The 23,106-nt window shown below is 38.7% G+C and overlaps 1 protein-coding gene across 3 annotated transcripts in view; it reads right to left on the minus strand.

Moving 5' to 3' along the window:
- Positions 1-1,484: 1,484 nt before the first annotated feature.
- WDR37 (WD repeat domain 37) overlaps positions 1,485-23,106 on the minus strand; it is a 52,141-nt gene continuing 30,519 nt past the window's right edge. For all 3 annotated transcript variants that reach the window (XM_083378587.1, XM_083378588.1, XM_083378586.1), the window contains 3 exons: positions 14,324-14,458; positions 13,266-13,380; positions 1,485-7,803 (listed from right to left, as the gene is read on the minus strand). In XM_083378587.1, the coding sequence (XP_083234713.1) occupies positions 7,672-7,803; positions 13,266-13,380; positions 14,324-14,458 (382 nt within the window). In that variant the 3' untranslated portion in view covers positions 1,485-7,671. The remainder of the gene's footprint in view (positions 7,804-13,265; positions 13,381-14,323; positions 14,459-23,106) is intronic.

Genomic DNA, 23,106 nt, shown 5'->3' on the forward strand with positions numbered 1-23,106 from the left:
GCTGATAACTGAAAAAAATATTGTGTATTGGATTTAGTTAAGAGTTAAGTTGACACATGGAATGATGATTTTTGTTTGTTTGTTAATGAATGTGATTATTTAGGAATCTGTTTGGAGTTTTTGCTGACCCCTGGATTGAAAAAGACGTTATTTATTGGACTTGTAATTAAGTTTTGAATTATCGGATAAAGGCTTTTATATTTCATAATGAAGAGGAGGTGAAGAGATAGTGGAACTGTTTAGCCTTGTGATGAGGTAGGAAGTTGTTTTCATAGAGGGTTTTTTCTTCCGTTTTTTCTTTCTTATTACCTTCTATTCCCCCTATGTTTATTTTTAGTTTGTATTATCTTTTGTTTTTGTAGTGAAACATTTCATAAAAATACTATTTTAAAATACGTATAGAAATATGAGTGGCATGACACTGCTGTTTTTCCAGTCTTCAACCAAAAGCCAATTAGTAAACAAACCTAGTCAAAATCAGGTTGATAACACCATGTATTTCAGTCAAAGGTATTATAACACAGAAGGAATAAAGATACCCACGGCTATTGCTTTCTGTAATATTCCTGTCACTCTCTACAATCTAGTTTTTCTCTTTAATAAAAAAAAGAAATTCCAGTAAAATGAAACAGAGAAAACTCTTTAAGGCAGGATATTGGGAGAACAGAACTTGTGTAAATCATGTCATTTGTAGCTTATTAAAAATGCAAATTCAGAAACTGCTGAATATTTTAATGGCATTTCAGATTGCAACAAGGACAAACACTGAACATCTGAAAAATACAATCACTAAATATCAGTAAACAAATATAAACAAAAAAACACACAAATAAGTGGTTCTACATTAAGATACAGCATAAGATATTTTCCTCAGAAGCTGGTTTTCAAAATCTTAAGCATCAAAATAAGATTCTTCAGATTCTGAAAATTACATTTTTTAATCTTCAAAAAAATAATGTGCACTCTTTAAAGAACATGTATACATAGAGAAAAAGACAGTCAAACAATGCATTTTGTGATTTGCCCAGTATATAGCCATCTTCTTTAAAATGAGGTCTCCAAATTGAAAATATGCAACAATTATTTCCTCTCCTGGTGAAATATACGGCATAATTAAATACCCTCACACAATAGTTACTAAAAACATTCAAGATGGAGATAATAAAAAATGAAATGTATGACCATTAACCATGTTCATCAGTAATGCTTCAGCCCTTGGCGACTCCATTAAAACCTTGAGATAATGCAGCAGATGAGCAACTAGCTTGCTCCTCAAAAACTAGCCATGTTATGGCTTAGGAACAAGCTTTGAAAAGTTGGTCCTTTAGCCAACAGTAATCTCATGCATCTCTATTTTGTTTTCAAAATCTTACAAATCATGTGCCCAGTCCATGCCAATGAAACCCACTCTTACCTTCCCAAACCAAGCAACCAAGCAACCCACCAACCAACCAATCCACCCACCCACCCACCCACCAACCAACTAACCAATCAACCAACCCCCAAATTAGATAAAATCATTCCTTAGCTAAGGGCTGTAAGGAGTATGAGTACATATCATTTTTAAATGGAGTTATTAAGGTCTTGGTGGACCAGGAGGAGAGGAGAGGGGATGGTTCCATGCAAATGGACCTTTACGCGCCAGTGCCAGCACCCACCACTTGCAAAAATGGAGCTTTGCATGCCAGCGCTAGCATCCACTGCTCACACAAATGGAGCTTCGCGCATTAGCACCCACCACTCACCCAAATGGACCTTATCCCAGTGGTAGTGCCCACTGCTCACGCAAATGGAGCTTCGCACACCAGCGCTCACCACTCACGCAAATGGAGCTGCATGCATACATTCACCTGCACTTGTGTAGTCTGGTTCGAAGCAGGCCGTGCCCGAGTACTGGGCCAGAGCCCAGGGTTTGGGGAAATTAGAAAGTCGATTATGTAATTCACATGTATGTAGGTTTTTAGAAAACTCAGCTATTAAGAATATTGATGTGAACTAACATACACATAATAAAAATGTAAAGACTTCCTTGTTCAACCAACTGTCAATAAGTTCTATGTACTGTAACAATTTTGAGACTGGACTACTATTTGTGATTCTCCAAATTGGTGATCGGTTGTTTCCTGAATTTCCATTGCTGAGTTTCCAAAAATAGAACCTAGAGCACTTCATGTGAAATACACTATGAGCAGATTATGGAGCCAAAACCCTCTACATCTCTTGAAATACAAGGCAAATTAGAACATATAGTGATCATTAAATTTGGATATAGGTATTCATAAAAATGAAGGCCACTATTGGGAACATTGCTTCTGTTTATACAATGTCTTGAGATTCTTCTTGCTGTTTTTGTAGCAATTATAAATTGCAAACATTATCACATGCAGAAGATTCCAACTTGCAGGTCAAATTCTCCACAGGGAGAACAATTAAATCTCCAAGACAGCAATGAGATGGACCTCCCAAGAGGATGACCTCAAAATACACGATGAAGAATGTTCATGGAAGACTTAAAAGACTCTAAACATCACAAAGGAAGATGCTGAATTACTGTGAGGTCTTCCTTGGGCAAGTCCCGAGATTCCTTCTCAGACATCAGCTCAGGGGAGATTGAACCCATTCCTGGCACATCAGGAACTGAGTTGATTGATGGCTCTGAACAGCCATCAGAAAGAGATTTGGAGGAGGCTTCAGCTGGGGAAAGTTTGCAGCGGCAGACCGCCAGTGAAGAGGAGAAGGAACGGTGCACCTGATCCAAGAAGACCCAGGGCAGAGAAAAGCAGGAGCAGCAGAGGTCACCCAGACTAGTCAAGAGAAGACCCCACCACCTTGATGGGCTGCACCGGAAAGCTAGCTATTTATCACAGCAGACAGAGGGAGGTGTTGCTGGGAATGACATGTTTGGTTTTCTGGTTATTTGTTTGATCGTTGTAATTCCTATTTCACTTTGGAATGGTGTCTTGAAGATTCTGAACTTTACTCACCACATTGGCCAAGTCAAGTACATAAAGGATGAGAACCATCAACTCCTTTAAGACCCACTTGCCATCCTCCACTGGTGATTACTTCTCTAAAATTAGCAATTAGCATCCTTCAATCCAAAGTGCCAATCCGGTCTCTGGACCTGTGCCACTAATTACCATCAAGGAGGTCAAAGAAACAATGAAGATGAAGAATGGGAGGGCAACATTATGGAAGATTCTCAGCTGCCAAGGTGCCATGAATCTTGCTGCCTTCTTTAGCCAAGTCATTGATGGAGTAGCAGCTCTGGCAGCTTGAACAACCAATACTATGGTGCCAATTTGAAAGGACAAGGATGACATGGACAAATACTCAAATTATCGACCGATCCGGCTTCTATGTCACACCATGAAATTATTTGAATCGAACTGGTTATCGATGCCAGACTCTGCAAGAATGTCTCCATTATTACAAACCAACGTGGCTTTGTGAAAGAGAGTGGGAGCCATTCACACTGCATAGTTGCTTTTGGAGAAGCACTGTGAGAAGACCAAGCCCATCCACACAACATTCCTTGACCTGGAAAAGCCCTCTGATCGCGTCCCAAACAAACTCATTTTGGCACACCCTACCATCCCACAATGTCCCTGAAGCCTATGTCTGGTGGATTCAACTCCTGTACATCACTAGCATGGTTCGATGTGCATGTTTTTGCGCCTTACAATCTCTGATTTGGGACATAAATATGATAGCCACCTATCATTAACAAGATACATTGTAATGGCTTCTCTATATGCTGGCTCAGATGACAAGGAAGAGTTGGCTTTGGGAATATCAGAATGTGGTGCAGAGGAACGTCAGGAAGACAGAGGAAACTCCTAACCAGGACAGAATTTGCAAGAGGACCACGAAAAGGCCAGGAACCTCAGAAGGGCTGCCCATGGAGCAACCGGAAGAGTTGGCTGAAGAGGAGACAGAAGAGATGCAGCTACAACCAGGAGGCTCAGATGACCAGCCAGAAGCAGAGAAGGGGTGCAACTACAGCCAGTTAGCAAGGATGAGGAAGAACTGCCTCATCCAACTAATCTCAGGGTGCATAGGGCCGAACAGAGAGAGGCACATGGAGATTGGTAAGTCTACTCATGACTTACTCTCCTAATGAATTGCATCATCTGGCAGCTACCTAGCCTAGCACATGGAGCAAAGCAATATTGGAGACAAACTGTCCATTTGATTCCCTGCCATGTATGTTCTCTCACTTTGTGAATTCATGATCTGTGCCTTTGTTTCTTGACCCTGTGCTTGGACTTCGGATTTTGTGAATTGATTCTGGACTTGGACCTTGGATTTGGATATCATATGTTTAGATGTGGATTTGGAACTTTGTCTTTTGATTGTGGATGTTGTATTTGGTTTGTTGACCTTATGCCAAATTTGTGGACTCTGCTTTACTGGGGAACCATTTGCAGGCAAGCTTATTGTAAAGAGGACTTGGCTCATGATATTTAAATAAAGTCCTTAAAATTCCTGGGGGGGAGGGGGGACTGGGACAGACATACCTCTCAAGTGATGAAGTGTCTGCCAATGCTTATGGGGGTGGTCTGGGGTCTACAGCATTGGTAAACCAATTTATGATGCATTATTAAAGAGGACACAATGTCTGCACAGTGAATTAGATACATCACAAGTGAATATCATCTTATTAAAGGATGCACATGTGGCAGGAAGGAGTTTATTTCCATTTTATCTACCAATTAGTTGACGGTAGTGATGATGATGGGAGTAGGATACCATGTGCTCAGTCAATCAATCAAGACTTTTTGCACCAATCAAAAGCACTGCCAGGGATGGGACAATAATGTAATAGTCAGCAGCTATCAATCAACACCCCCTTATGGATACAAACCAATCAGAAACATTTCCGGGACAGGCAATAAGATGTTACAGCATTTCTGAGGGGAATGCAGATGTGACATCACTGAGCAGGCAGGGTTATAACTCCATTAAAAATAATATGTACTCATACTACAGCGCTCTGTGATGTCATGCTGGCCGCATGACCGTGGAAATGTCTTCGGACAGCGCTGGCTCAATGGCTTGAAATAGAGAAGAGCAACACCCCCTGCAATGGGTAGCAGAATAAAATCCACGGTAATGTACAGTAACATATAAATACAATGAAACCAGATTTCCCTAATGGGATTTCACAAGGCCATGTAACTAAGGGAACGTGCTCTCAAAGTATATATAAGTTCAAGAAGCCATTGCCAACATACACCCATATGTATGTTTTGTTGCTGCAAAAATGAAAAACAGTCAAGAGAGTGAAATGATAGGGTTGTTTCTCTCATTGTAGGATTCCACACCATCTGGCAACACACTCCATCTGGCCAGGCTGAGATTGCATTGCAAACACTGTAAAATTATTATTACTATTATTACTACTAACAAAATGTGCAACAAATTATTCATAGCTCATACAAGTCTTGCTTTTGTAGATCAGTATTTGCTTAACAATCTACATTTGATAATCATCATAAACCTCAATTATTAGCCTATTACCTGCCACGTAAGATTCTATACACTTTGTAACTAAACCTTCTTTTGAGATAGTCACAACCACACAGATATCCTATCATTTTATATCTCCACTTGTTTCTAGGATTTCAATAAATGGTGTCCTTGACTCTCATCCTATTTATTCTGTTCTCTAGGTAGGTCTGTCTCTGAAATCCATACTTTTCAGAACTATTGGAAGAGAACATTGGCCAAAGAAAAATCGAGTAATTAAAGTAATAACAACTCATGATGCCCTGTTGCAGGGCTTGAAATTGAGAGCCACAACTAGATTAATATAGCATATCAAAGCCAACTTTTTAAAAAATGGATGGGGACTGTAGCTTGTATGGGAGGTAGTCACAAAGCTTAAAGAGATGGAATAATGTTTTCAACATCTGCAAGGATTAAGATACCATTTTTGTTCCAAACATCATCAAATGGGCACATTTTTTTACCATTTACTCAAAAAGTAAAAGCAGAGATTGGAAAGCTCTATGAAGTCCCCTAAGCCATACTTTGTACACCTCTGATTTATGGAAATTAATTTTAAACTCTTTGTTAAGCGATTTGCGTGCCACTCTGGAGACAATAGTGGATAGTAAAAGAGCTGTTTTCTGCGTTCATCTGTGAAGGAATTTGGAGTACAACTTTCAGACTTTTCTTCCAAATGGTGACTACCAAATGCTCTTGAAAATATGAATTAACTATGCAAATCTGGTAGCACAATGTAAGTAGGATAAAGTTCACATAGTATGTACTGGTGTGCAATTTAAGGAAGGCCTAGAGAATTGTGTTGAACAGGGACTATATTTTCCTTAAGCTGATTTTTTCCAGCATGGTAAAGTTTTATTAAACTTGTTCCAATTTTAGCTTAAAATTTGGTAATCTGGCTTCCACAATGCAAGCATCCATCCCATTAAAATATTTTCAAAAATCTCTTCTTTTCAAGAATGATCATTAAGCAGGAGAGGGAAGGGAGAAAAGCAATGTCCCTTCTACAGTGAAATGTTTCGAACAAGGTCTTGGTGCTGTCCTTGGCTCAAACAGAATTATGTCAATTTACATTAAAACACCGATGTATTTTTTTAAAAAAATAAAAACAAGTAAAATAACAAGATTTACTCACCAGCTTTAAAATATTCACAAAAGCCTAGTAAGGAAAACCCTTCTCAGATACCAGTCTCACATTCTCCAGGAAATGTCACTAGACATTTGGGGTTTATAACTGCTGCCATAAACTAAAGTGCTATAAGAACTTACTCAAATTTGCATGATTGTAAAATATTGTCATTTGCCTTATGTGAGAATATGACAAGAGTGGTGCCTCAGACCAGGAGTGCAATAATTTAAATAGGTCTTGAAAAGTACAGGAGTATTCCCAATATGGCAATCCAACATTTTATATCTGATACATAAAGATATTTATCGTTTTCTTCCCTGACCCTTACTTTTAACTCAGTAACTAAGCTATACTGGGAGTTGAAATTAATACTATATTTGAGTCTTCAGATCACACACTACGTACATGTAGATGCAAGAAAAGCTCAGCTACACATTGTAGCAAACTTCTCCCTCTTCATCTTATAGAGAAACGTTATATTCTCTTTTAATCACAGGGCAAATGTGTAATGTGATGGGGGAAAGGTGAACTATATATTTTTTTCATGAGAAGTACGTAGAATTCATATTTAAGCTGAACTTAATGCCCTCACGTTCAACTAGACTGAGTAATCTGTGAACATATAAGCTCCATGGGAAAGCTAAGTGTCCTTCTAGACACCAGTGGATATCAAGATAAAAAAAAAGTTCATACACAAGAACTGAACTCATCATTTCTTAATCTTAGCTACTTTAAGGTGTGTGGACTTCAACTCCCAGAATTCCTCAGCTTAGCTATGCTGGCTGGGGAATTCTGCACGTTGAAATTCACACACCTTAATGTTGACACGATTCAGAAGTATTGGCCTAACTTCTTTGAAAAGGTCACATTTTTTCCTGTACATTTCATGCAACTGTGTACAATGCAGTAACAATCTTTGCAATTCCACCCACCGCCCTTTGCAAAGTGTGCCTTTTATACTGACTTCAGCTTACAGGAAAGTCTGAACAAAGTCTGTGGCAATAAAATAGGGGAAACGTGAGGAGAGCTTCTCATTTTTCCTGAAGCAAAACAGGGATGTTGATGTTCCATCCAATAGCCTGGCGATCAAATCCACAAGTGAAGAGGTTGCATATTGGATGATCTTCACTCCATGCGGAGCAGCAAACCATCCTTCTGTGACCCTGGAAGAACAAAGAGAGCAGCATTAGACTGTGCCTGGTTCTTTTTTCTGCCTCTTTTGTTAGTCCTTCAGCAACCATTTGAAATTACAAGAACACTGAAAAAAGGGACATGCAACTGGTGCCCCCTCTTACAATTTCACAGTACTCCATGGTCACACAATAACAAAATTTGAGCATTTGGCAATTGGCATGTATTTACAACGGCTGCAGGATCCCAGGATCACACCCTCTGCTTCTGGCTCCCGAAAGGAGAGTTAATAGGGGCAGCTGGATTTACTTAACAGCCACAGGATTCACTTAACTGCAATGATTCACTTAACAACTGTGGCAAATAAAGTTGTAATATTAGGCACAAGTCACTTAACAACCACCTTGCTTAGGAACGGAAATTCTGGTCCCAATTGTGATTGTTCAAGTTGAGGATAGTTTGTACACACTACCAAAATCTGCTACTTTCCAAATATGTACCCCAAGACAGATTATTTGACCATAGAAAAATAATTAAGGAAGCAGTAAGCAAGCAAAATTATATTTTATTTTGTAGATAACTATTGCCAAACTATGGCTGAAAGGAATCAGATACACAGATGTTTGGGAATCTAAGGAACAGAAATAATCCCTCAGAAATTTGAAAACATATATGTTGTTCAGGCTTTTTAAAATATATGTCATTAAAACAAAGTAAAATAGAAAACACATTTTGTTCAGTCAAAGTTAAGCACGTTGAATATTTTTTTAAGTCCCAGTTATTTACTAAGCAAATCAAGCCAATACAGGTAGTCCTCAACTTACAACAGTTCATTTAATGACCATTCGAACCTATAAGGACACTGGAAAAAATGACTTGTGACTGTTTTTCAGCCTTATGATCATTGCAGCATCCCCATGGTCATGTGATCAAAATTCAGAAGCTTGGCAACAGGGTCATATTTATGATGGTTGCAATGTCCATGCAATCACCTTTTGTGACCTTCTGACAAGCAAAATCAATGGAGAAGCCAAATTCACTTAACAATCATGTCACTAATTTAACAACTACAGTGATTCGCTTAACAACTATGGCAAGAAAGGTCACAAAATGGAGCAAAATTCATTTAACAACTGACTCATTTAGCAACAGAAATTTTTGGCTCAATTGTGGTTGTAAGTCTAAGACCATCTGTATGTTGAAATAAACTTTAAACCTCTTGTTTAAACACTGGTTTGGGCTGAACTCTTTGGGTACAGAATGTCCACAGCCTAACTAAAAATGTACAGCATTTTTCCTCAACCTAGTGTATTGTGACTGCACTAACACTCTAGGTCAGATTTAATCCACTTTGCTTTTTAAATGGAAAATCACATAAAGTAGTAATACATTCAAAAACCTGTTACTGGAATTAGCAGATTTTTTTTTGTACAAACCACAAGTTTGTACAAAGAGCCTTGAAAAAAATCCTTTTGTGAGAGATAGTTTGGCTGTTATATTACAATGACTTCATTCACATGACCAACCTAAACAATAACAATAAACAATAGTTGGAGGGGACCTTTGAGATCTTCTAGTCCAACCCCCTGCTCAAGCAAGAAACACTATACCATTTCAGACAAATGGCTGTCCAGTCTCTTCTTAAAAACTTCAAGTGTTGGAACATTCACAACTTCTCGAGGCAGATTGTTCCATGATTACCTATTCTAACTGTCAGGAAATTTCTCCTTAGTCCCAGATCAATGTTTTAATATACAATGACAAGCAATATAAACAACTCAAATGTTAGACTAAGACTAAGGAGAACCTGTTCTCTACTTCTTGAGGTGATTTTGGACCAATCATCATCTTTCAATCTAATCTATCTCACAAGGTTGTGATGAGTATAAAAATATAGGTGACCTCTTATAAACCACTTGAGTTTCAGCACAAAGCTGAATATAAATATAAGAAAACAAATAAACGTTATATAAATTACTTCATACACTTGCAGGCGTAGATACAGAAACAAATACAGAAACAAAGCCCATTTTAATTTTTTTTAAAAAAGGCATAAAGTAGGGTTTTTCAGAATTCACAAAGCATTTCAAGTTGTTACTGGATTATTTAAGTTCTCAGTACATTAAAAATAGGAAGGGGGGGAGAGTAGCAGGACACTGCCAGTCTCTATTGCACCTAAGAAACATATTAAATAGAAATTTCACCTGACTCCAAAACAAATCAAATTTACTTTTAATTGAATCTCTGTAATGAGATAGTTCCAACCTGTTCTATCACCAGGCGCATCATTATGATGATGATAGCAGAAGAAACATATCAAAAAGTTTTACTAAAGAGGACTTGGGTAGCTGGTCTACTACTTGTCATTTGGGACAAGGGATTTGTCATATCGTGATCCTTATGGTATGGCTGGCTGAGGAATTCTGGGAGATGAAGTCCACATCTCTTACATTTGCTAAGTTTTAGAGCTTAAAATATGAATGAGTAATCTCTGGATCCTGTTGATCTCCCACTGATCAATATTACTGCTAAGCTTGTAAGCCGCCCTGAGTCTTTGGAGAAGGGCGGGATATAAATGGAATTAAAAATTAAAAAAAAAATAAAAAATAAAAAAATAACTGCAGCACAATTTCAGCCCTTTTGAGACAAGGAATAGCCAACAGCTGAAGTTTAAATCCATAGTATCCACATTTTACCATGCCAATCAAAGTTAAAGAAAATATTTTAAGGAGAAAACCAAAAATCTTGACCTTGTCCACATATGTGACACAGTGTTGCCAAATTTGCATTGTTGTTCACTATAACCTTTAGGCTCCTGAAAGTACTAACTGGCCACCAAGAGGCTCTCCACCACTGCTTTAAAAGGTGAGGCCATTCGGAATTAAGTCCAAACAGGGTCTCAACCCAGTAATTTTTAGTTTGCAAGATACCAATTATTATATGCTCTAGGTCAGGGGTAGGCAACCTTGGCTCTTTTATGACTTGTGGACTTCAACTCCCAGAATTCCTGAGCCAGTCATGCTGGCCACATATACACTTGGGCACATTTTGGGCATCTAGCAACCGGCTCATCTTTACGACCGTTTGCAGTGTGTGTTCTGCAGTTACATGATCACACAATTTGCCTTTTTTTTTTTTTTTTGCCTGTTCCCAGTGTTTACTTCCAGCTTCTGGCAAAACAGATAATCGACCGGCCGCCCTGTTTAGGGTGACTCGCTCCCTCCTTAATCAGGACGTGAAGGAGGAGCCCTTGCAGGGGCGAGCCGAGGAGTTTAGCTATCATCTGACGGACAAAATCACTCAGATTCGAGCCGGTTTGGATTCTGACTGGGCAGAGACTGATGGGGAGGAATCGAGCAGTCTAGAGAATGTTACCTGAAGTAAATTCGATCCTGTGACCCCAGATGAGGTGGACAGGATCATGAGGAGACTGAGTTCTGCTACGTGTTTATTGGACCCGTGCCCCTCCTGGCTGGTATATGCAGCCCGGGAGGAGACACGAGGCTGGTTCCAGGCAGTAATAACTGCTTCTTTGAGGGAGGGTACCTTCCCTGCTGCCTTGAAGGAGGCGGTGGTGAGGCCCCTCCTCAAGAAGCCTGCCCTGGACCCGGCTATTTTGAACAACTATCGTCCAGTCTCCAACCTTCGCTTTCTTGCGAAGGTGGTTGAGAGTGTGGTGGCACTTCAGCTCCCTCTGTTCCCGGAGGAAACTGATTATCTTGACACATACCAATCAGGCTTCAGAACCGGGTACAGCACGGAGACGGCATTGGTTGCGCTGGTGAATGATCTCTGCCGGGCTCGGGACAGGGGTTGTTCCTCTGTCCTAGTCCTATTAGACCTCTCAGCGGCTTTTGATACCATCGACCATGGTATCCTACTGCGGCATCTCAGGGGGTTGGGAGTGGGGGGCACTGTTTTACAGTGGTTCTCCTCCTACCTCCTGGGCCGCTCGCAGTCGGTGTTGACGGGAGGGCAGAGGTCCACCCCGAGGCCTCTTGTTTGTGGAGTTCCTCAGGGGTCGGTCCTCTCTCCCCTCTTGTTCAACATCTATATGAAGCCGCTGGGTGAGCTCATTCATGGTTTCGGGGTGGGGTATCATCAGTATGTTGATGATACCCAGCTTTTTCTTTCCACCACGAACCAACCCAGTGATGCCCTCGACGTGATGTCCCATTGCCTGGAGGCGGTCTGGGTTTGGATGGGGAGAAACAGGCTTCATCTCAATCCTGCCAAGACTGAGTGGCTGTGCATACCGGCATCTGACTAACCAATCTTTTCCATCCTTAACTATGGGGGGGTGAGGTGTTACCCCCCCCCCGTTGATAGGGCCCGCAACTTGGGCGTCCTCCTGGATTCACGGCTCAGTTTGGAAGATCATATAGGAGCCGTGGCCAGGGGGGCTTTTGCCCAGGTTCGCCTGGTGCACCAGTTATGGCCCTATCTGGACCGAGATGCCCTACGCACAGTCACCCATGCGCTTGTGACCTCCCGGCTAGACTACTGCAATGCTCTCTACATGGGGCTGCCCCTGAGGACCACTCGGAGGCTTCAGCTGGTGCAGAATGCAGCCACGCGAGTTGTGATGGGAGTCTCCCGATACTCCCATGTAACACCTCTTCTCCGCGTGCTGCATTGGCTTCCAGTTGCCCTCTGGGTGAGATTCAAGGTGTTGGTGATGACCTATAAAGCCCTAAATGGCATGGGCCCGGATTATCTAAGCATCTGCTGCCAGCGTCAATTTCCCATTGTCCTGTGCGCTCCCACAGGGAGGGCCTCCTCAGGGTACCACCGGTCAAGGATTGCCGACGAGCTATCCCCAGGGGGTTCTCTGTGGGCGCGCCTGCCCTATGGAATCAACTGCCAACGGAACTCCGGACTGCCCCTGACCTTCGTTCATTTCCCCGGGACCTAAAAACCTGGCTCTTTGAGCTATCTGGTCTGGACTGAGGGGTTTAATGTTTTTAAATTGTGATTTTAATTTTTGCGGCTAAACTTAATTTAATTTAATTTTAATTTTATATTGTATTGTTTTTAAATTTTGCCTTGTAAACCGCCCTGAGTCCTTTGGGAGTAGGGCTGTATATAAACCAAACAAACAAACAAACAAACAAACAAATAAATAAATAAATAAATAAATAAATAAATAAATAAATCCACCCATTGGGGAAAATGGATTCAGTTAACTGCAGTGTTTGCGTAATGACCATGGCGTTCACTTAATGACTACTGTAAAAAATGGCTGTAACTGATGCCTCGACTTATAATTGCAATAACTTCAACAATAATTCTGGGTTCAATTAGGGTTCTAAATTAAGGTCTATCCATAGAGGAAAAGAGTACAACTGTTTATAATTTAATGGCAACTGCGTGATTTTCTGCAACAATATGCTAGGTTTCAACTAAATAATAAATAAATATTGTGTAACATGCATAAAAATAACTTAAGGGAAGAATGAGAGAGATGTTAAAGAAATAGCTAAAGTTCTGCTACCTGTCTGTTGCTACGAGGAAGACGTGCTAATCGCACTCCAGACATGTCAAATAATCTAACCTGTCGGTTGTCATGTGGAAGGGCAATGATTTTTTGACCGACACAAACATTAATCCTGTGCAGAGGAGATAAAAAAAAATAAATTAGAAAGCCTGCCAGGAATTGACAGTAGTTCAAGGCCACTGCAAGTGATTTAATTGGAATTTCATGCTACACACAGTTCTCACAAATATAATTTTTTTTACAAAAAAAATGGTTTGTTTCTGGTGCCGATGGCATCATAGACATTCACAAAGACATCACCAGATATACCTCATAGTCTTTTGCTAAAGACAAAATAACCCCTCTGAAGCTCACACTTATACAGACAAGGTCCATCCTGATTTCCCTTAAGAAAGAAAAACCCCTCTGGAGTTAGTACTTAATAGAATGAGCACTAAGGGTTTCTACTAAAATCATGAATAGAAAAATTGCACCCAATTCTTCTGAAATACTGTAGCTGTGTAGACCAGTGTTTCTCAACCTTGGCAACTTTTAAAATGAGTGGATTTCAACTTCCAGAATCCATCATTCTTAAAGTTGCCAAGATTGAGAAAACACCAGTATAAATGGATCCTTTGCATGTAGATTATTCAAATCAACAAAGTGTGAGGGATCCTAAGGTGATGAACACAGAGATCACAAATATTCCACTCCCAAATACTAAAAAAAGTAATCAATTTGCATCAATTTAAAAGCCTAGTCTGCCTTTTCTGTAAAAATGGTCCAAAAGCACATGGCACCAAAGACCTAATGGGCAAAGCTTAGTTGCCACTGTTTCAAAATAGCACAACTGATTAGACAACATCAGTCTTTAGCTGCCACACTAGAATGCTATTTTTCAAGCAATGATGCCAAAGACATAGTACCTCAACAACACATTTCAGGAAGTAATTGATAAAAATGGGCATTTCAAAACAGTAGCTATTTTCTATTATTTTCTACTTAAAATATGTTGTGATCTGAGTACCACTTTTTGTTAAACAAATGTCTACCAGATTAAATGGACTATGGCTTACCTGTTTACTGCAGAGTCTGTGCGAATAGTGGCAATGGGTGATCTCATATTTTTTAAGTCCCAAACTTTCACAGTACGATCATCACTACCTGAAACCACATTGTCTCCCACAGTGAAAACAGCTGAAGTCACAGTGCTTGAAAGAAAGAAGTTAGAGCCACAGTTAACAATGTTACTGAGAATTCAGTAGCAATTTTAAATCTACAGTACCATCCTCACTATTTTGAGAAACAGCAAGGAATATTATTGACATGGAAGCACAATAGCTAGCTGCTGGACTCTGGGTTCAATTATGAACCATAACTGGCATGTAGTTTAATACTGTACTTTTAACATAATAAGATATGTCAAAGTAATGGCTTCTTTCACACAGAAAAAGGATATAATTTTATAACTACAAGCTAAATCACATAGACATATTATGTAGTGTCTTTCCTATACAAAAAGGCTATAGGACACCCAATTTTTGTATTAATACTGATCTATTTAAAATTAAAACATTAAAGAAAACATCTGCCACATTTGAATTACAGTGAATAAAAATATTTAATTTCAACAACTAGAAACATATTAACCATTGTATTAGCTGGGGTTTTAAGTTATTTCTTTCATCCTTTTGCCCTAATGGGCAAAGGTTGGTTGCCATGATTTTTTAGGCTGTTTTGAAGAAACAAGGGAAACATCCATTCATCAAGTTATTTCTTTTACTGCAAAGCTTCTTGCTTGCTCTCACCTACACAGCCTGCTAACAAAGCACTTTAGTTTCCTTCCCTGGTTCATTAGAGTCTGCTTCTCAGCTCAATTTCTATGGATCGCATTTAATGACCTATCCTGTTATAGCTTGGGGTCACACACATCAATTGCTTGGAATTTAGTAATTTTAATTTAAAGTGTCAAGTTGCTCCTGTCACTTCTATTGTACTGTGAGAATCTGACTTCATGTTGTATTCAGCCTACTGATTGAGATTAGTATTACCCAAGTCACAATGGGCTAGTATGTGCAAGGCCTCTTAATTTAAATTGACATCAAATTAAAGTCTAATTAGATCCAAATACCATTGTGTCAGTGGTATGAAGTTTTTAAATGCTGCATCAGAGTGCCACTGAGCTGGTCAGGGTAATTATGTGGCATGAACTAGAGGCCTTGAGAGCCCAATTATATAAAGCCTTTGTGTCTGAACTGGCGTGAGGGCATAAGCAATTACAAATGGCCCCTGTTACCAAGGAAGATCTCCAAACGTACCACACATTCAGAGCAACGAGAATACTGAATCTCCCAAAATATATGCATTAGATACTGATATACTCATGCTAGCAGAGGGTGCCGCTCTTTGGCAAGACGACAATCGATTTGATTCCTTCATCATGCATTAGAATTATTCATCTTGTTAAAAGCTTGTTACTTTCAAGCAAACCATTCAAATGTCTTTTGAACTTCTGCCCTAAAATGGGAATGATTTTATTCTTTCCACTTCTCTGCATTTACATCCTAATTTACATCCCAAAGTTGCAGTGTCGGTTACATTAAAAGATATATGTATACAGGAAATCAACTCTAACTGTTCATTGGAGGACAAAAATATATTAAAAAAGAGAAAATACTTGCAGCTCAGAGTTGAACTGTGGGGTCCTTGGGGCTCTCGAACCATAGTTGTTTTCTTGCAGACATTTCATTACCCAATAACAGTAAACAGTACCTCAAATCAAGGAACTACTCAAGACAACCAATGGAACTAAACTGCAGCCTAATCAAGGAAGTACCAAGAACACTTCAACAACGACAGGATAAGCCACTTGTATATAAACAGCACTGCATCATCTAGCACTGATGAGGTTGTGTATTTTGGATAATGAAATGTCTGGAAGAAAAGAACCAAGCTCTGAACACATCAAGGGCCCCATTGAGCACAGAAGATCCAACACAGCAATATGTAAAATACTTTCCCTGCCAAAATACTTTCCCTGTGATCATATAAAAGGGACTAGTGAATAGACCTGTTTTATGGGCTTTGACTAGCTGAGGTAACCTTCAAGCAGATTTCCCTGCTCTGCATTGAAAGATCCTGAACCAGTGGTGGGATTCATCCGGTTCGCGCCATTTTAGGAGAACCAATAGCTAAATTTACCTGAATTCAGAGAACTGGCTGGCTTCCAGACATCCAGTCTAGGCCTCGGAGGCCTAGAGGCATCTTCCCAGGCCTAGAATGTCCCACCGGAAGTGTGTGGATGCCACTTCTGGAAGTCTGTCTAGGCATCGGAGGCCCAGGCCTGCATTAAATATGAGAACCAGTTGTTCAGGTATTTGAATCCCACCACTGTCCTGAACACTTTTGGTGTCGGGGACTGATAAGAAATTGTACACAGATGTACTTTCTCTGCAACTGACTATGTCACTTCCACCACTTACTGGCAATTCTTAAAAAGGTTTGAACAGGAATACCACAATATTTGTGCACAATAACTATAGATGAAAAGGCACCTAGTTCTCAGGAATTAAACCCAACCATTTCCTTGTTTAAATCTTCTCTTCCAATCTATGGCTGCAATTCTCTAACTGTTCTTCCCTCAATCCCAATGTGGTTCTTTTGATACTGGGCAAACACACAAATCTCTCCTAGACTTTGCAAATAATTGTTTTATGTTAATGTCACAATGTAATAAGGTAAAGGTAAAGGTAAAGGTTCCCCCGCACATGAGTGCTAGTCGTTTCCGACTCTAGGGGCCGGTGCTCATCTCCGTTTCAAAGCCGAAGAGCCAGCGCTTGTCCGAGGACGTCTCCGTGGTCATGTGGCCGGCATGACTAGTTGCCAAAGGCGCACGGAACGCTGTTACCTTCCCACCGTAGTGGTCCCTATTTTTCTACTTGCATTTTGACATGCTTTCGAACTGCTAGGTTGGCAGAAGCTGGGACGAGTAACAGGCGCTCACTCTGTTACGCGGCACTCGGGATTCGACCCGCCAAACTGCCGACCTTCTGATCGACAAGCTCAGCGTCCTAACCCACTGAGCCACCGCGTCCCATTCCACAATGTAATAATTATACCAATAAAATATTATGTTCTTTTTTTAAAAAAAGTTGCCTTAAAAGGCACTGGGAAACTACCCTGTGTCTGTGCAGGAACATGCATGCATGCTTATTCATATTTTATTTGATTTTTGCAATACTCATTTATTTATTTAAACTATTTAAATGGCTGACCATTTCAAAGCAGTGACATTAAGTTTCTATACATTATATTACACACAATAGCTTTTACATTCTTACTGCAGGCCATTTAAATTTTCCATACATCCTTATGGAAGTCATTTTGTCCTTTATCAAACAGATAAAATCCTGTCAATAATAAGTTCCCATTTTGTGTTTTAAGTTGTTGGATGTTATCAGAGATCTCTCAAGCAGGGCAAAAGAATAAACCTTATCCAAACATTTTTTTTCTCAAGCAAGATTATCCAGATATTTCCAGTGGTAAGCAATCAGAGCCTTTGCTGCTAAAAACAGAAAAATAATACGGTTCTTGTTTTGAAACTTTTCATACCTTCCATTAAGCACAAGAATATGGTTGAATTTGGTGTGAATTAAACTATTTGGTTATTGCTCTAATTTTATTAAAGTAAGTTACTGTACGAATTCCCTCTCACGCTGTTTTTAACACAAAATGAACTTGTTCCTCAAGCTTTGGAATGAAATGTATGTATTTAATGGCATTTCAAGGCCACTCCAAATATCTATGGATAGCTGACAAACAATAATGTAGCTAAAATTAACAAGTAATCCAAGAAAGTTTCTATTTAAAAACCCCAAAATATTAATATATGGATTACATTTGGCTTACATCTGTGGATCCAAGAGAGGCAATAAACTTCACAAATTAGGAACAAGTCAGGGAAAATAAACTGAAATTCAATTCAAGTAAATGATTTTAACAGACAATTTGAAGGTGGCCTTTGGTCTACCAATTTCCTCAGATGCAAAGGGATACCTTATGATTACCAACTATGGCCTTTCCCAGAAACGCAGCCAGTTATCTCTGGATCCATGGAATTCTAGCAATTATCTCACTTTGCGAGTACATTTGGAAAAGTTAAATGAAGAAAATATGAATTACTTTCCTCCAGTCCTACTTAATATTTTGGCTCAGTTTAAAGTTCTGAGTTCAGTCTTTGGAGCCCTAAATGCATTGAGGCCAAACTTTAAAAAACAGAGAAGGAACAGGAAACCTGAAGGATAATCTAAAAGGGGAAAATGCATATTAGAAATGGAAATTAAATATATGGCCAGATGGCAGAAATGGCAAATAGAAATATTAAAATTTTACCAAAATTAAGAAACTCTAAAATAAGAAGCAATAATCAAACTACTTCAATATTTCTTGAAAGAAAATGCAAACAGTGGCGAAAGAAGAAAGCATCCATCATTCCCTCTATTTTACACCATAGGAAAAGAAACTGACACGGGACAGATGATAGACAGGCTGTGCAAAGGAAAATTATCCACTAAGCCCTCCGACTGAGATCAATACAAAGCATTAAACCAACCAAAACTCCAATTAGATAGCATTTAATTTAACAGCATGTGGCACTGAATAGCCTTTATTTTTTATTACACACATACACACACAAACAGAGGCTATTCATTCTCCATCATCAACAATCCACCATTGAGAATTACAGAGTGTAACCTATCATGAGGGGCAGTGCTGGTTGGTAGACCATTTTTCCCCCATTGAGAGAGGAACTAGCCCAAAGTCATCTAACTGACTTTGTACCCAAGGGAGAACTAGGACTTGGGTCTCTCACTCCTACTCCAGCACCTTAACTACTACTCTATACCGACTGTCATAAACAGCTATAGTTATAAACCCAGACCCTGATAAACAATATGGATAGAAAAATAAAAAATACAATTCATTCACATAAGACAAAGCTCTGAAAAATACTGACAGAATATAGAGCAACCATGAATTTTATTTTTCAGAGAGCGGTGTTCTTTCTGAAGATAGATTAAAGATAAAACATGTGAGAAGGAGAAAAGAACAGGAAAGAGAACCATCAACCATGATAACAAAACAGAAGACCAAACAGATAAACCAGCAACAGTCTTTCTGATAACTAAGTGGCATGCGTCATATCTCAATTAAAATCAATTATACTGAAATATGCAGAAATACATGGAAGCCTGCTTATGCCAATGCTATGCAAATAACATAAAATTTTATTACAGAATGCTCTTTGCCTTTTACAAAAGATTGTTAATGTTTATTTATGTTCTGCCTTTATTTTTTTATAAATATTTGAAGGTGGCAAACATATCTAATAATTAGGAGATCACGCATTCCATATTTTTGTGGCTACCCCAAAACAATTTCTTAAAAAACCTGAAATGTTGCTGAAGTATCATTTACAAATATTTCAGCTGCAGAGGGACAGACTAAAAACTAAGGTCATTAACATCTTTCAAAATATTTTACATAAAAATTTTCATCACTATCTCCAGCAAGCAACCTCTTGGAAGAAAGGTCTTTAAAAAACAAATAAAAGAATAGTTTATTAATCTATTGCAAGAAACCAAGGCTCTTGTGACATTTTCAAGATTACTTCCAATCTAATAACAGATGTGACACAAGTTCTTCTGACAGGAATTGAGACCAAGATTGATTTATTAACAATAGTTTATTATTATACATAAACCTGTGTATCACATAAAATGTTCAGAAGCAAGAAAATGCTGATTCTCCATACAGCTTATTGATTCTTTCACGCTGCCCATAATTGGGATGGTTTAAAAATATTGCAGATAACTAGAACTTCATTTTATTTCATTTGTGCGGATGGCATATGAATTTGCATTGTAGGATTATCACAATATTGCACTAATATCTTCAATATTCTCCAATTCATGCACCAAATGAAGAAGCTTACCCTAAAACATACTTGCCAGATTCTCACTTTCATAGCTAGGTTGATAAACAAATAAAGGGGGGGGTCATACATTTTTATCAATAAATGCATTTATTTCACAAAGCATGAGAAATTCTCATGGATCATTTACTGACTACATAAATGCATCTGAAACAATCCTTTAATGACCACATTTAATTAAGCAAAGCCTGCAAATTTAAATCTTCCAAAAATGATACTTCATTAAGATCATAGTACTAAATTTTTAAAAATGTGTTGTGGGGTTTTTTGTTCCAATTTAATGCAACTTTCAACTACTATAATTTGCAGCTTTGACATGAGGCTATTACATAATTGCTCCAGTGACAAAGAATACAGGAGCAAGGCCAACACTTTTAACTTATCCACTAAATTGAGGTGTAAACACAAAATTAATGGAAAGCAGGAGGTTAAATAGAGTATTCAGTTAATGCATTTGCTCCTTCTTTGGAGCTTTAATGATGAAAAATGCTGTTCAAAGTGCACTTGAATCTGAAAAGTTTAACAAACTAAGGAAGCGAAGGTCGTTCAACGTCTCCCCTTATTTTTCTCTCACGGGATGCTGGATTCTTATGCAGCTGTAGCCAACTTAAAATTGTGGTTAACATCTCTTCAACTAAATTAATGAAAAATGTCAACAAGAGATCATTAGGCTCTATGTTAATGGAACGCTAAAAGGCATTAGGCTTTTAATAACTCAACAACGGATGACAGGTATCTTTGGGCATAAAAAAAGTTGGCAAAGAGATATTATTCATAAGACACCCTGATATGGTGGATTACCCAAAGGGAGTTTGGTGTGCTACTACCATTCTCTGGAAAAACTTCAGACTCTGCCAAACCCCAGCAAAACTCATTTATCTTGTCGTAGGAAGCACCAGAGCATGTACTTCCAGCTGACAAAGTGGCATTCTCTCACCACACACCGCTGCCTGGACTGGAATATCCTGCTCCCTCTGTGGGTCTCAATCAACAAAAAGACTGTAATGCTAGCACTCCTCATTAGGACTAACAGCTGTCTCCCCAGTCACACAGAGATACAAAACTGTTTTGCATAACAATCTGCTGAAATTTCACACTGGGGCTGGGTAGGAGGAGGTGGGGGCAGAAAATATGAGGCAGAAAATGCTGGACCATGAAATGGTGATGCAGAGTGCAGCTTGGAACAGCTCTGGAAAAAAAATTAACACTGTGGTGTCCATTTCACTCACACAGCATGACATTTTAGACAGAGTTAAGGGCTTTTTTAAACACACATACACGGATACATTTTTTATAAAAGGGCCAGCTTCCAGGAAGCAGTGCGTCTATTACATATAAAAATAGACGTTCTAACTTATATGTTTTATTTATTTATTTATCCAATTTGGAGCCTGCCAATCTCCCTCTAGGGCAGGGTACAATTAAAACATAAAAACCATATAAATATTATATTCCATTAGGAGGCAGTTAAAACAAGAATAAAATATTTAAAGTTAAAAAGGGGGAGATTTTTTTGGGGAGGGGGGAACCTTGATTCATTCAATCATTCATCCCTATACATACATAGTGTAGTATCAGAAACCACAAATGCTTGGATTTTCCAGTCAACAATATAATTCCCTTTAAAATATTATGGGCTTTTTCCATGGTGCAACATTTGCTGATGACAAACACTAGAAAATGTGTTAATTCAAATACATGCAGTATCTTTTTTTAAAAAGAACAATATTATGCAACAATACTAATACTGTTTTCAACACTCATTAGGAATATTTATAACACGTACATATCATGCAGAGAACACCAGTATCCTGTATACCAAGTTAACTACTGGTGTGGCTTTAAGGGGATATAAAAAGCAAAACTACCACTAATAAAACTAAAGCACTACTAATTCAAGATGGTAAAGTGAAAAAGTCAGTGTTTTTAAACAATTAAAAAAAAGATCTGAGTGGACATCAATACTGATGCTAGAATATTTAGAAAAACTGGGAGCTTGCAAACATATGACAATATTCAGTATAGGAAAGATTTACTATATTTTCAGCAATCTATCACTTTAAGGTAGCTGTTTATTTCTCTCATCTGGAAGTCTTCATTAATTTGAGGTTGCATATAGACCTTTTTTAAAAAAAAAGTGATTGAAGCCAGTCAAGTCATTATTTTTGCAAATTAAATTTCAGATACTTGAAAGTTACAGAATGTTCTATGAAATAAAAACAGAAAATGAGGACATCAGTCTCATATCTTTGGATTAGAAATGAGTTTGGAAATATTTCCTTCCATTTACAAATGAAATTCCCTCTTCACAAGCATCAAGGTCTGATTTCTACAAGTCCCGCCTCAGCATACTTCCTCTAAGATCTTTTTTGAATTTATTAAGATTTGATACCTTTAATATATAACGATCTGTAATCTAACAAACACTGAATTATCGGGTCCATTAATAATGACCACAATGTACTCAAGCCATTTTAAATAAAAAACAGTCATAAAAAGGAGAAATAAAATTCTGTGCCAGATAGAATGAAAGGAAAGAAATAGGCCTGGGTTTAATCCTTCAGACATTCAAAGTATGAACTTGAAGCAATTATAATGGTTTAAATGGATATTGGATAGACTGGTGGAAAACACGGCTACTAATAGCTTCCAGTTATTATAACCATAAATTCCACAATATCAGTTACCAGAAACATCAGTGGGGCAGCATTACTCAACCTATGTCCTAATAGTGCTACAATCCCTGCCTATTAGTAAAATGAGGACCCAGACTGTTGGGGGCAATAAGCTGACTTTGTAATAATGCCACTGGGGTGGGGGCGCGAAAGCCCTAATAAGCAGGCATATACATAGAATGAAGGCTAT

Source organism: Vipera ursinii (assembly GCF_947247035.1).
Source record: "Vipera ursinii genome assembly, chromosome: Z".
In the NCBI taxonomy this organism is placed as follows: Eukaryota; Metazoa; Chordata; class Lepidosauria; order Squamata; family Viperidae; genus Vipera; species Vipera ursinii.